Source organism: Canis lupus, chromosome 19 (genome assembly GCF_003254725.2).
Source record: "Canis lupus dingo isolate Sandy chromosome 19, ASM325472v2, whole genome shotgun sequence".
NCBI classification, from domain to species: domain Eukaryota; kingdom Metazoa; phylum Chordata; class Mammalia; order Carnivora; family Canidae; genus Canis; species Canis lupus.
The window spans coordinates 30,844,901-30,860,541 of record NC_064261.1 but is presented as its reverse complement, the minus strand read 5'-3'; the positions used below and the strand labels follow the sequence as shown (position 1 = coordinate 30,860,541).

Sequence of the window (15,641 nt, the reverse complement as noted above, 5' to 3'; positions counted from 1 at the left end):
GAGCCACCCAGGTGCCCCCAACTCTTACTTTTTTGTGTAGGTAGCTACAGAATGTCTGAGTTTAAGGGAGCAAACTGGATGCTTTATTATTTGTTAGTATTGCTGTGGTTGTATTTGTAGGTGAGTAACAAGGAACAGAACTGTTTGACCTAATAATTACCTCTTTTTACAACCTTTTCTTTTTCAGGGAAAAGAGCAGGAGCATACATTTGTCTTTAGACTGGATCACCCAAAAGCATGCAAACATTTATGGAAATGTGCTGTGGAACATCATGCATTCTTTCGCCTTCGAGGTCCGGTCCAAAAGAGTTCTCATCGATCAGGATTTATTCGACTAGGATCACGATTTAGATATAGGTGAATATCAATAGCTACTTGCTATATCTTTCATTCTTTCATAAAGCCAAAAAGTTTAGGCTAATTTCTCATTTTACAGATTTAGAAACCAAGGCATAGAGAAACAAAGTGGTTTGCCAGTGTTTTCCACTGGCCAAAATAAAAGACAAAGTGGTATTGTTATTGGCTGTAATTTCCTGAATAGACAGGAAAGCATTATACTGATATAATCATAATTGATTTTATATCCCTCTTGACATTTACTTTCTATATTAATTAACCCACAATTTAAATTCATGTAATAAGAGTCTTAAGGGAGTCTCCATGCAGTAGCTGAATGCCATATAGAAAAAGGGTATTTATTGTGCACTGAGAAGGAAATTAATTTGGGTAACATTTCTTGTCCTTTATAAACCTGAAGTTAATTTAATTTTATAGACTCTGTGTCTTTGTCCTAGGTTAGAAATGTTTTAGTTTACTTGAGAATAGATTATTGATTATGAGTTTTCAGCACACCCTGAGAGTCAGTATGATTTAAAAAATGAATGGATAATATTGTGGCAAGTTGATTGTGTGGGATTCACGTAAGTTCTATTCTACTTTGATTAAAAGTGAGGGGGCAGCCCTGGTGGCTCAGCAGTTTAGTGCCACCTTCAGCCCAGGGTGTGGTCCTGGAGACGGGATTGAGTCCCACATCAGGCTCCCTGCATGGAATGGAGCCTGCTTCTCCCTCTGCCTGTGTCTCTGCCTCTCTCTCTCTCTCTCTCTCTCTCTCATAAATAAATAAAATCTTAAAAAAAAAAAAATGTGTGGTAGTATTTTCTTAAGAGAATTCCAGTGGAAGTCAAAGAGAATGGGAAAATAGTTTTCAATATTTCTGGAAAATTACTCTCTGAAAAGTGTATCACAATTAGAAAAAAATAACAAAATCTTTAGTTAATTGCAAACTTTATATGAGGTGAGTGAATGGAGAGAGGAAAGGAGTTGCGTAAGAGTATAGATATTCCAAAGTTATTCAGTATGTTCTTAGGCACATGCATGCTTATGAAAAAAAAAATACAATTTGCATGTTGTGTAATTTCACACCAGCCTAAAATGTAGAACAACAATGTAAAGAGAGACATCAAGGCTGTCAGTGTAATTCCTTCAGGATGAAGCTCAGGATGGTTCTTTTAAGGGCAGACTTAACATAGACTTTCTCTCATGGGTATCTGATTACTGTAGGCCTTAAATTCTCTTCTTCCTATTAAAATGCCTCATTTATTTTAGTGGGAAAACTGAGTATCAGACCACAAAAACCAATAAAGCAAGAAGATCAACATCCTTCGAAAGAAGACCCAGCAAACGATACTCTCGAAGAACTCTACAAATGAAAGGTGAGATGCAGCCCTGTTTCAGAAGACTGTTCCTTCCTTGACAGTCCATCATGTGCTGGTATTGTTTGCTTGAAAGGAATGAACCTTAAGTTTATTCCAGTCAACTGAAGTACCCTTATTTATTAACTTTGGTTTTGACAGAATCAGTGTAAGAAAAAAGGAAAAATTGCCTATATTGTTGCTGAGATTAAATTTTATGTTAATCCTAATTCAGGTACTATTTTGAGTTTGTGTTTAGTTTTTGTTCGTATTTGTTTTACTTCTGTTGAGTAACACTTTCCCTTCTCTTTTTGACGGCTGGTGATTTCATTAATCATAATCTCTCAAATGCTATGAGGAACTTCAAAAAAAATCATTGGTATATGATGAATAAATTTTGAGTAAAGATTATTTCATACAGTATTATATTAAGATACTTTTAAATGGTCTTTAAATTTAAGCATCAATATATATTTAAGTATATTTATGTAATATAAAACATGATTTACTTGAAAAACCAAAAGTTGTGTTTGGTTTTGAATCTGAGTTTGTATTAAAATACAGATTGAATTTTAAGTATGTTCAGTTAGGGTCATCCCAATTGTTTAGAAACACCTGTGCTAACCTGATATTTGGCATAAAAAACTGATTTTATATTCATCATTTTTGTTTAGTCTGACTGTAAATTAAATAATATATAGCTATTAATGAAACCATTTTAGTTCGTGATTGAAATTCCTGAGTTACCTCTTGTTTTCCACTGACAGTGATTTATTATCACTTACTTCACTCTAGGAGCCTTGCAGGTAGTTCTTGTTTAAAAGAAAATGTTTATTTTACATCTTTATTTTAAACATGGGAAGAATTGACATTATTGATTTTAATTATGTGAATCCTTGAACATTTTGTGAAATGACAGTTTTTAAATCTGTAATTGGGAAATATGCCTTTAAAAAGCTGTCCAGATTTATTTTTATGAGTAATGAAGCAGTTTACCATGTAAGTGGAGACTAATGGGACATTTCCTTTTTTTTCTGTCAGCAAGTACAGCAAAACCTGAAGAACTCAGGTGAGTAATTTCTTACAACTTAGGCACAGAATGTTTTAGAATTTATGTCATTAATTAAATATTTGTTGAAGACCTATCAACATGTGAAGTTGTCCCGAGCATTGGGACAAGAATATGCATATGATCCCATATAAAACTGACACAAAGAAAAATAAAGCAGTTTAAAGAAATAGAGATAGGAGTGGGGATGGATGTTTATTTATTTATTTATGAGAATGACATTTGTTATTGGAGTGGGGATGGATGTTTATTTATTTATAATGAGAACGACATATATTTGTTATTGGCTTGTTACTGAGAATATAAAGATGAATAAATTAGAGTTCTTAAAAGTAGCTCAAAAAACAAAGATTTATTTGCAGATAAGCAATTAATTTTGTTTCTGGGATAATCTCCACTTTTCATGGTGTATAATTCTTAATGTCATATGTTGATAGATTTAGTAATTGGTAGCATTTTGTTGTGGATTTGTATTTGTATATTTATCAAAGATACTGGTCTGTAGTTTTCCCCGTAATTCTTCATCTGATTTTGGTTTCGGGGTAATTCTGGCTTCACGGCATGAGTTGAAAAATGTTTCTTTCCTGTTTTGGGGGGAGGAATTTATAAAAGAATTCTTTAAATGTATAGTAGAATTCACCATTATAAAGGCCATCTTGCCTGGACATTCTCTTTGTGTGAAGTTTTAAAATTCAAAATTTAATCTATTGGTACAGACGCATTCAGATTTTATTTTTTGTTTTGACTCAGTTTAGAAGTTTTTCTGGAATTTGTCCATTTCATCTAAGTTATCTAATTGGTGGCGTACAGTTGTTCATGTTTGTTCCCTTTTTTTATTTCTGTAAGGTTTGTAGTGCTGTTTCCTCATTCATAATTTTAGTGATTTGAGGGGTTTTTCCCCTTGGTCAGTTGAGGTAATTGCCTCAGTTTGCCTATTTTGTGAGCCTTTTCAAAGAATCAGCTTTTGGTTTCATTGATGTTTGTTCTGTTTTTCAAGTTTATTATTTTTCCCTCTGATATAGTCTTTCTTTTTTTATTTTTAATTTTTTAAGTTTTAAGTAGGCTCCACACTGATGACCCCAAGATTAAGAGTTGCATGCTCTACCCACTGAGCCAGCTAGATGCCTCTGATATATTATTTCATTTCATTTTTAAAAAATAATAAATTATTCATGAGAGAGGCAGGGACACACACAGGCAGAGGGAGAAGTAGGCTCCCTGAGGGGAGCCTGATGGGGGACCTCAATCCTGGGATTCCAGGATCACACTCTATGCTGAAGGCAGACCCTCAACCACTGAGCCACCCAGGCATCCCTATTATTTCATTTCTTATACTTGCTTTAGGTTTAGTTTGCTTTTCTTTTTCTAGTGTCTTAATATAGGAAATTAGGTTATTAGAGATCTTTATTCCTTTTTTTTCCCCTAAATTATTTGAGAGAGAGTGTGTGTTATAGTGGATGTGCAGAGTAGGAGGGAGAGGGACAAACAGAAGTCCTGCTTTTGATAACCCAATTAATTTTAATAACACATACTACAATGTATAGTTTCATATAAAGCTTCTCAGCTATTGGTATGTGTCAGTCCCTGGACTATCTGTTAAAGTATCAGATTCAAGGCATACTTGCAAATCTAGTTAACTCTTGAATTTGTCTGTTCTTATATGGCAGGTGTATGGGTAGAACTTCTTCAAAAGGAGAAATCGTTTGATTTGGAGTGCTGCGGGTGGTCAGCCTCTCTTTAAGAGGCCCTATTTTTTCCCTTCCCACTTAGAAAGGCATTAGAGTCCATTTGTGATTGGTGATTCACCATAAAAGCACTCTGCTTTTTGAATAAGGACTCTCCTGAAGTTTCAGTAGGCTGTTAAAAGTAAATGAGAGGAAGTGAGTGATTCTTTCTACTGTAAGTTTTTAATTAGGTAAAAAACAAAGTTTTCTACTTTTCCTGAGTAGTACACTTTTACTTTCATTGTAGCTATTTATAAGCTATACCTTTAAGAAAAAAGATGGAGAGATGTTAGAGGTATTCAGTACTTTTTAAACTATTTTGTTGTTTAATGGATTATGTCTTGCTTACTTGAAAGGGAAGCTGGGACAGAATATTAGAGCTTAAAATAAGGAAGATGACCTGGTGAATTTACCAGAAATATAAACAAAGTATTCCAGCAATAATATGTAGTTGAAAAATTAAGATTTTTATTTGTAAAGATTTTTTTTTTTTTTATTCATTCATGAGAGACACACACAGAGAGAGGCAGAGACACAGGCAGAGGGAGAAGCAGGCTCCATGCAGGGAGCCCGACATGGGACTCAATCCCAGGTCTCCAGGATCATGCCCCGGGCTGAAGGCGCGCTAAACCGCTGAGCCACCCAGGCTGCCCAAGATTTTTATTTGTGATAATTTGTCCTTTAAAAATTTTTTAAGGGGTACCTGGGTGGCTCAGTTGGTTAAGCATCTGCCTTCGGCTCAGGTTATGATATCAGGGGCCTGGGATGTAGTCCCACTTTGGGCTCCCTGCTCATCTCATCTGGGAGTCTGCTTTTCCCTCTTCTGCCCCTCTCCACTGCTCATGCTCGCTCTTTTTCTCGCTCTCTGTCTCAAATAAAATCTTTTAAAAAAAAAAAATTTTTTTTTTTGGTAATACACATTCCTACCAAAAACTTAAGTATCTTGACTATGTAGTCTCTTTCCTAGAATTAAGATTAATTTAACTTTAATAACTAAATTTTATTATCCTTGCTTGAATAATACTTTGGCTCTGGAAAACACACCAGAAATGGGATATTTAAGCAATGATACTTTATTGTTATTTTTTATAATGAATTTTTAGATCTGAAATGTAGAGGGGGACCCAGCCCTTCTGAAGGTTATTTACCACTCTTCATAACACTGTTGAGAACCTAAGTTTGGACTGGCATGAATGCCCTTTCATTCTTGCCCTTGTAGTTCTGTTTGCATGAACAGTTTTGCTCCAGTGAACCATGGAAAGCAGTACTGTTTGAAAAAGCACAGCTATTTGACCTAAAAAGCCTCTTGACCTTGTACTGTGCCTATTTGATTAACAGGTTTTTAAATTGGCTGATGTCAGTGGTTTTCCTTATACTGTTTTATCTCCTAATCCCCATGAGTCTTGACTAATATAAAGTATCCTAAGAAGAGGTGACATTTGAAAGGATAGATCACATTTCAGTGATTAGTACTTTTGTACAGGCTTAGCTGACAGAATCTTGAAGACGGAAATGAGAGGAAAAGAAGGAATGGCAGATTAAATGAATATAGAGATTGTAAGAGCAAAAGGGGTCAGTTATTGCATGTGGTCCTTTGAAAGGGGTAAGCTTGGATTAAGTCCGTAATGAGAAATATTCATTCCTACTTGGGTGTTATTGGAAGTGAAAGAATACGTGTGTAATTATGAGAAAATACTGCTTACTACATTTCAAATTATTTGAAAACAGGCCTATGATTTGATTAAGATCACTTATAAGCACTTTTTTTCATGTTGTTATTCATCTTTTGTTTATCATTTGCTGGAGTTCTTCTCAGTTAAAGGAAAAGCTTCAGGAGTGCCCAGATGGCTCAGTTAAGCATCTGCCTTTGGCTCGGGTCATGATCCCAGGGTCCTGGGATTGAGCCCCATGTTGGGGGTGGGGGATCCCTGCTTGGTGGGGAATCTGCTTCTCCCTCTCACTCTCCTTTCAGGCTCTCCTTCTCCCCTTCAAATGAATACATAAAACTTAAAAAAAATAAAGGAAAAGCTTCAGAGAGTAACCATGGGGATCATCCAGTCAAGCAGTTTGGATGAGATTTCATAATATCTAGGATTATGAGTTACTTAAACCACCATAATGTGTTCTGGGAGCAGCGACAGTCAAAAGGAAACCGTTTCATGCAAATGAAGAACCTAAGGTTTAGAGAACAGAACTAATGGTAGTGGCACAGCTTGGATTTGAACCTGGGAAATGGTAGTAGTGCAAGTTTTGGTGACTCAACTTGTAGTTGTAGGTAATAAAAAATAAGATGTTTTTAAAATGGGTTCACTTCTCATCACCTAGCCTTTAGCAAGGCCTCTTCATTCTTGAATTCTTTCTTAATTGGTTGTCTTTTATCAGATTGTTTTTGTTTTGCTCTCCCCTCTCAGAGAAAGGCTCTTGGATATTGTATTCAGAGTTTGGTTTGAGAAGCTTTACTCATTTCCTTTTTTTTTTTTTTTTTTTGAGATTTTATTTATTAGAGCATGAGCACAAGTACAGGGGATGGGGAGCAGAGGGAGAAGCAGACTCCACGGAGCAGGGAGCCCAATGTGGGGCTCGATCCTGGGGCCCTGAGTTCATGACTAGAGCTGAAGGCAAATACTAACTGACTGAGCCACCCAGGCACTCCTGACCATTTCCTTTCACTAGAAAAACATCTTGACTGGGTATAATATTCTTGAGTATTGCTATGAAAAGGTCTGTGCCAGCCAGGTATTGGCAGTGATTTCCTTTTAATCTCTATGGGTTACCTAAGTATTCTTTCCTTATCCTTGAAAGTCAGTAATTTAATAATAAGAGCTTAAATGCACTTAATTCCCAGTCTCCTTTTCCTGGAATATAGTGCTCTCATTAAGTCTGTGGATAATTTTTTCACTTTCAAGGAATTTGTGTGTTTGTGTGTGTGTATGTGTATAAAAAACTTTGAATATATTTTCAGTTACCTAAGTTGAATTATTTACCTCAGGGTACAAGGATGCTTATGTTAGAAGGTCTGAAGGCAGTAAACTCTTTTTCCCCTTTGTTCAGTAATATGTCACTGTTGAGTTATTTCATTGAATGTTCTCTTTTTCAGCTGTTCTGAGATTTGTTTTTGTTTTGTTTATTTTTTAAAGATTTGATTTATTTTTATTTAATTTTTTTTTGAGAGAGAGAGCACAAGCAAGGGGAATGGCAGGCAGAGGGCAGAAGGAGGAGCAGGGAACCTGATGTGGGGCTCCATCCTAGGACCCTGGGATCATGACCTCAGCCGAAGCAGATGCTTAACCCACTGAGCCATTCAGGCGCCCTAAATATTTTGTTTTAGATTGAGTTTTTTAAAGTGCTTTTTTGTGGGGAAGTGATGGAGGAGGGAAATGAATATAGCTTAAACTAAAAGTTTTAAAACATATTTATAAATCTCTTGGAGTGGAAAGAGGTTTCTAATTTTAAGTTTATATTAAGGCCTTTTGAATTATCAACTGCTGGGCTGTTGATGACTGGAAAATCTTTAGAGTGTAGGAATATACAAAAGAAGTGACACAGGTAAGTTTATGTGGATATTTGTGCTTAAAGCCTTGAATTTAAGATATCATTTGTGCTGCTCTTTATTTTGCCATCTTTGACAGATACTGTTCAATAAATAAACAAGATTAGTAGTGAACTACACATTTAAAGCACAATTAAAATATAAGTATATGGAAATTTTAAATGAGCAGATTATAGTAAAAACAATGTTTTAAAAACAAATGTTTTCTGAGCATCTTTAATTTTTAGTTTTAGGTACTAATAGTAATTTTTTCTTTACTTGCAACAAAACAATGCCTTTAAAAATAAAGGTACTTTCATTACTGTATGTATAGTCTTACAATATGAAACCCTAGAATTTTATATATGGTTTTTTAATACATGTTTTTCCCCATTACAGTGTTCACAATAATGTTTCAACTCAGAGTAATGGATCCCAACAGGTGAGATGATACTAAACTTGTAAACCCTAGAATACTAGTTAATTATGACAGATAATGGTATAACTTTGGGAAGGTTTTGTCTGTTTTCTTTTTTTATCTGTAAAGTGGCTAAATAAATGAAACCCTCTGTTATTATCTGAGATGCTGTAAATCGAACAGGTACCCTATAGGACATTTTCTGTTCCTGTAAATTCTATAAAATAAGGAATATCTTAATATTTAGTTAAATTATTATCTATCTCTGAGGTAGTACACAACATGCGAGCATTTGTTTGCACTATGTTTGTAGATAGTAATCCATTTTAATATTCCGTTTATTGGCGACAAAGTCATGTATGTGGGCAAAAATGGATGATTTTTATAATTTTATCCACAGGCTTGGAGTGTGAGATCAACTCTGCCTGTGATTCCTTCTGTTCCCTCTGGTCCTGTGCTGGCAGAGATAGAGAATCTTCCAAGGAATCCTGGATCAAACCAGTATGACAGGAAATGGTTTGTTAACTCCTTTAAACCAGAATAAAATCTTGCTTAATGGTATTCTAAATTCTCCACCATAATCTTAGAATACTTTAAATATGATTGAAAACAAATTATTCATATTTGTAGGCTGAACAGAAACATACCGTTGAACAGTCATACTGAGATTGGGAAAATAAGGGATATGTATAAGAAGGGAATGTAGTTATTAATTGAAGAACATCAGACCTCTCTCCTTATTTTGGTTAGCATGATTAGAAGTGGTGGGTGGTTCTCTGTTGAATAGGACTTCAGTGCTAGTCAGTAGAACCTTTTTCCAGATCAGTAAGGAAAATATGTTTGTTACATGTTATTCCACACAACATAATGCTAGTACTTTGGATGTATTTTTTCATTAAAGACTGAAGAAAAGCCAAAAGGGAAAGATGATTATAATCTAATCAAACAAAGCATTAAAACGCTTCATTTTGGGGGATAGAGAGAGAATCTGATGACAGAGAAGATACTTTATTTGTTGAGATTTCCAGGATCTATTTTACATTGTGTAGTTAGTACACAAATATGAATACTTTGTGGCTTATTGGAGTGTAATCAATAGTGTTCATCATTTCCGAAATAATGTATGTGGTTTGGAGGGCTCCTCGGGAATTACTTGATTGAGTGGTCACGTTGCAAATCTGTGAAATGAACTTTGATAATTTATAGGATTTTTCTCTTTTTCTCTTGCTCTTAGTTTGTTTAGTACCTGAAATCTAATGAATTTCTGTGGTGATCTCAAGGTTTTGGTCAGCTTTCTGAGCAGCCAGTTCTTCCTTCATGGTGGTGGGTCAACAGTGGTTGGTGATTATTTTCAGTCTTTGCTATGTAATTGTTTTTCACTGTTATTTTGGCTTAACTAACTTGCAAGGTGCTTTGCTCTCTATCGTTGGGCATATTTTTACTTCAGTTCCAAATAACTTGATTAGTTTCTAAGATTGAGGGAATTTTTTTTTTTCCTTTTTTCTGTCTGTTTTTTTCTTTTACTTATACCAGCGTATGGTGGGGGTGCTTTGTGTGTGTGTGTGTGCATGTGGGCACACACTTAAAGTATGAACAATGAGGCTTCTAAATATCAAATTTTAGTCTTTATTTTTTTTTAAGCCATTAAGGAGTTTCTTCAATTTCTTACTGAAAACACAGCTCCAGTAAGTAGCTATGTTTTATGGCCTTGGTATTACCAAGTCCTGTTGGCAAGGAAACCAAGACTTCAACTATAAAAGAATTCCCTTAATACATGCTTACTTTTTATATTAATACAGAATGAGAGTCTGGGGGGTGGGAGAGGTTGCATACTATATTATGACACTAAATCTTTATTGAGATTTCTGATTTTAATGGGCATGTATTCAAATCTATTTAATTTGATTTATTAGGCAGTACTTAGTTCCTTTGGCACAACCTTTAGAAAGAGTACTGAATCTGAGAATATTGAATTTTAAGGAAAATGAAAAATTTGGAGCTCTGTGTCCTTCCCTTATGTACTTGTGCTGAGACCTCCTTTGCTGAAATGGAGTAAAATGGTGATCCTGAAAACTTAATGAGCCTCAGTGTATATGTATGTCAGCAGTGGCATGGAACTGAATATAGAACTGATCTATCTTGGAGCTAATGAATTCCCCAGCTTGAATTTAAAGTGCATTCTATATTTCACTTGTTTCTGCATGCTTTTATTGTTATTAATGCTCTTAAATGAATATAAAACAGTCCTCCTTTAGAAAGTGATAAGTTAAACTGAATAATATATGGGAAATTTTGCATATATTGAGGAGAACATAAACCTAACTGAATTTCCTAAAGTTTCAGAGACTGCATACAGAGGTCATGAATTTTATGGGATAGATATGATAAATAAATTGTATACCCTTTGAAGAAGAAATGATGATTTTATTGTAAAAAAGCATTCAAGTTTGTTCTGAAAAATCCTTTTAGTTAATTTCAGTTTTCTTAAGGAAAAAGAAGTTTGAAGATTCATGTTTTAGTTGGGTTAGAAAAAAAATACTGTATTTAAAAATTTATCCTTAGACATCTTATATAATTGGGATGGGTTTTTTTTTTTTTTTAACTTGTAATTATCTTAAATATGTGCTTCCCTTTTTGCTGTGTTGCAAAACCTTGATTTTCTGAACCGTGACAAATGTTTTCTTTCTACTGGAGGACTCTTAATGATTTCTAACCAGGAACTGCTTGTATGCATGCTTCACTCTTAGTTCTGTAGGCCTATTCTATAGCACTGTGTAAGAAAAGGGTTTCTTAATATACTTACTAAAATGTACCTTAGAGAGGCTTACAATCTCATCACATTATCTGTACCTGTTGAATTTCATTCTGAAGTCCTATGAACTTTGATTATAGAAGGGACAGTGATTCTCCACTGTGTTAATTGGAAACATTCACATAAAATTAAATGGCCTCTGAAGTACTTGTTTTTTTTTTATTATTATTTATTTATTTTTTTTAATACTCTTTCTGAATTCTGTTTCCTGGATTTCAGTTTTGTGAAATCACTTAATTTGGAGAATAATTTTCATAGTTGTCATTTTCTATATGTGCCTTTGTCCGTAATGTAGAAGTATCCTTTTAAATATTTGAATTAAGTAGATTACAAATATTTTTTCCTTCTCATTAAACTTCAACATTTCTAGCTTTGATTTTGGTACCAACATCAGGGACAGATAGAGTGTTTTGCTCTCTGTGAAATTTCCTCTTTATATAATTCACTTAACTGACTCTGATTACTTACTCGTATTTCCATATTGAGTTTTTCCACTACGTATAACTTTGTGGATTCTAATCGCCACCCTACTGCCTTATTTTTGAATGTCATTGCATGGAATAAATGTCAGTAACTACTCATATCAGTGGTGCATGCTAGTCACAGTGCCTTACTCCTTTATTACCTCTTACACATCCATTTTCTCCTATTCCTGTTGACTAACTGTGCTCCCCTCCCACTCCCCAACCATCCAGGGTCTCTGCTGCCAGTGACTGCTGTCAACGTGGTGGAAACCAGTGGAACACAAGGGCCTTGTCCCCACCCCAGCCTGCACATAGAAACTACACTGACTTTGTCCATGAGCACAATGTGAAGAATACAGGAGTCCATCATGATGTTCATTTTCCCGGCCATGCAGCCATGACTGAGATATGAGTGTTAAGCCCATTAGACACTGGGACTCTTTGTCATGCAAGTTGATGGTATACATTTTCTATACATAGAGGATTGATCACATTAGGAGAATTTGGGAGAAATTACTTTATATTGAGTCACTAGTTGCGTAGTATTGTTTGTAATTCTGTGAAAGGGAAAAGAATGTGAAGAAAGCTGTATGCCATCAATGATAATCACACATGCTTTTGTATTGAAAGGGTATGTATATATCATTGTGATTTTGGAAAGGTTTTTCATGATTTTAACATGGTAATACATCACTCAGAAGATGTCTCAGGAGAAGGTTTGTGTTTGTGTAAAAGCTATCTGTTATCCTCCCACACCATGCCATCCAAATAGATTGAGGTTAAAAGAATCAGATACACTAATCACACACTGAGAAGGAAGCATATCCAGGCACAATGTATCAACCTTTGGTGATACTTTGATAAAACTGCTTTTCTATGCATTTTTAATACTTCTACAATGACCCCATGCCTTAATTTCAGTTAAGTGCCTAAGATTCTATAATTGTAATTAATGTAATTTTTAGTTAAAAGCACTATTACTTTTTGACAAACCAGCATTTTATTTTACCAAAAGATCTAGAAATCACATTAATAATGGGATTCATATAGAGAGATAAATCTGAATGATTACTTTTACTTGATTAACTAGTTAAGTAGTCGTTAACTAAATTTAGTTACATTACTACTGAATGGTTGTACAAAATGGAAAATGTATTTACTTTTGTCTTTTCATTTTTATCTTTTCTTTTGCATCTTATGCATCTGATAGATTTCCCAGGTTTTCAGCAGCCTCATAATCTGGCCTTGTACAACCTTTAACATTTCTAAAGCCCAAACCATACCACTTTCAAATGGATTAGATATATTACTATTTTGGTTCCTTTATGAACTTTGAATGTAATTATCCAAGCTCTTTGATTTAATTCCCAGAGACAGATTACCTGGAAAAAGTACATTTCTCATATCATGGGAACTGATATAAGGGAAGTATTTCTTTTGCTTTTCTTTAGTTTTTAGAAATTTTTAACAGTTTGAAAACCATAAAACTATGTGATTTGAAGATACTTTATGGTCTGAGAATTCATAATACGTAAAGATAATGAAGCTTTATTGTAAACAACCTAACTTAGACCATCCTATTTACCTCCAAGGTTTACCTATTTACCTCCAAGGTTGGTCTCTGCTAGGTACAAGTTTCAGAGGGCTTTATTCCTAGACTGTTGTTTGCAAATAGAATACAACTTATCAATAGAAAAAAAGTAAGCAAAATTAAATAAGATCTAGGAATGAAATTTATAGGCAGGTTTCAATCTGATTTTATCACAATCATTTTAAGGAGACAGAAGCTCAAAATATTCTTTATCATATCCTATAAATATCAACAGGTTCATATCTTAAATAATCCACCTCCCTCTATCATCATAAAGCATGCTTAAAAATGGCCACTGATGTATGTCCTTCATAGTTGTTTTAGTCTTTACATAGCTCAGATTATAATCGTCAGGCATTGTTGATGGTAATTTTTTTCTTTAAAACAGGGAATTTGAATCATAACCTTTTAGCACAGAAATTCTGGTTTGTGTCATATAGGAAAATTTTTCATGGGTGTGAATATATGACTAAAAACCTACTATTTCTATAGTAGATGCCAAAGAAGTATATTAATAAAGCTTTTTAGGTCTTTTAGAAAGATGCCAAAATTTGACTTTTCGTACTTTAAAAGTAATCTTGAAATCTGAAGGTTAGACTACTGAACAATGCCTTATATATATCCTAGCAGAATCTTAACTTTGGGAAATAGAGAAGGATTGTAATAGAAGACTAGTATCTTCAGTTTGCATTGAAAGTGGTCCATTTCTATACTAGAATTTGAGTTAATCAGTATAGTTACATTTAAGTGATAGAAGAATCACATCATTGTTATTCTCTCTTTGAAAACCTTGTTATATTATGGTTCATTTGTAAAGTCTGATGATAGAAACTGGGTGGAGGGATGATAGGGAGAGAAGGCAGTGCAGGGGATGGGGGAAATAAAGGGCTAAGACTGTGTGGTAGTAGAATTAAATTTGTCTATTTTATATAAGTTCCTGTATGATCTAGGATTTTGTATCAAATATTGTTAATATTCTTGCTGCTGATGTTTTTAAGATACACGTTTTCAGAGTTATGAAGAATTTGCAGGTAGTTCATCCTAAATTAAATAACTTGTCACTAACTTATTTATAGTCTGTATTTTATTATGCCTAAAGGGTCATTGGTCATAGATTAGGGAAATAATATCCTTCAGAGTACTTTATTTGGTCACTATCCTTTTGATCAGAAGGAGCCAATAGTACAGAACTCCAGGACCATGTGATTCAACTTTAGTGCTTTGGTTTATTTTATATAATGTAATTAATTTTAACCTCTTGAATTAGGTTGGTTATGTTTCAGCTCTAATTTTATAGGCAGAGAAACTTACAGAAACATAGCAAAACTAGTGATCTTTATACCTTCATACATGAAAATAAACATGCTCTTATGTTGATTATTTCTTTTGTTTTTTGATTATTTCTGTTGATGGTAAAACTACTTCAAAGGCAAAACTGTCTCTAAGTATAGTCTAACTGTTTTGACCTTGATAGAGTAATGATAGATATACTTTTAAGTGGTTTTACAGAGAAAAGCAAACTTTATTTATCCTGTTGCATATGTCTATATTTTAAAAAGCAACTAGTATACAGACATTCTAATATTGTAATATCCTCAGAATAATTCAAATCTTTTTTTAGGAAGACTTTTAAAATTAAAGTGCTGACCCAGGAAATGTTATCACTTATAACAACCTTTGGGTGAATCTTCATTGTTAAAATTGTCCAGCATGTAAAAGATGCCATGTCAGCATGTCAAAATATAAAATTGAAGTGTCTTCTGAATCAAGGACAGGCAGGCAGCTTGTTTCATGGGGTAAAACAATGAACTGGGCCTTAATTATGGTAGTTTCTCTTATTTTCTAGATTTTTGTGTATTTACTTGGTTGTTATGTTAATAATTATTTTGATCAGTAGTCTTGCTTTATCACTTTTATGTATCCTGATGTCATGCATTTCATCTTTCCATCTTGCCAAAACAGGAACATAGATGAAGGGGGTAGTGGAAAGGAATGGAGGATTACAATGTCTTGGGGTTGAGGAGGAAGAAGAATATTGTGATGACTGGCCTCACAGGAATGAGAAGACTAATCCTCAACTTTGATCCTTTACTATGTATTCACAGATGTAAACTGAAAAAGTTAGGAGATGGTTTGTCCATATTAGTGCAAGCATGTACTGATGGTGGGAACTCATTTGAACCATAGTACTTCAGCTCTTTTGGTTGGGACATATGCTTCATTTCTAAACCATAGTTCATTGCTTGAAAGGCCATTATTTTGTGTGTACTACACTTTGAATATTGGATCTGAAAATAGTAATATTAAGTTGCATTAATTTATCTTATATTCTTGGTAGGGCTT

General features: G+C 34.2%; 1 protein-coding gene across 7 annotated transcripts in view; it reads left to right on the top strand.

Annotated features, from left to right (window-relative positions):
- EPB41L5 (erythrocyte membrane protein band 4.1 like 5) overlaps positions 1 to 15,641 on the top strand; it is a 145,709-nt gene that overhangs the window by 64,547 nt on the left and 65,521 nt on the right. For 5 of the 7 annotated variants that reach the window (XM_025429184.3, XM_049097096.1, XM_025429174.3 and 2 more), the window contains exons 12-16: positions 188 to 357; positions 1,606 to 1,712; positions 2,733 to 2,760; positions 8,413 to 8,455; positions 8,832 to 8,947. In XM_025429184.3, the coding sequence (XP_025284969.1) occupies positions 188 to 357; positions 1,606 to 1,712; positions 2,733 to 2,760; positions 8,413 to 8,455; positions 8,832 to 8,947 (464 nt within the window). Of the gene's footprint in view, positions 1 to 187; positions 358 to 1,605; positions 1,713 to 2,732; positions 2,761 to 8,412; positions 8,456 to 8,831; positions 8,948 to 11,938; positions 14,679 to 15,641 lie in introns of those variants that run through there. The other 2 variants (XM_025429187.3, XM_035702380.2) reach the window with 2 other exon arrangements.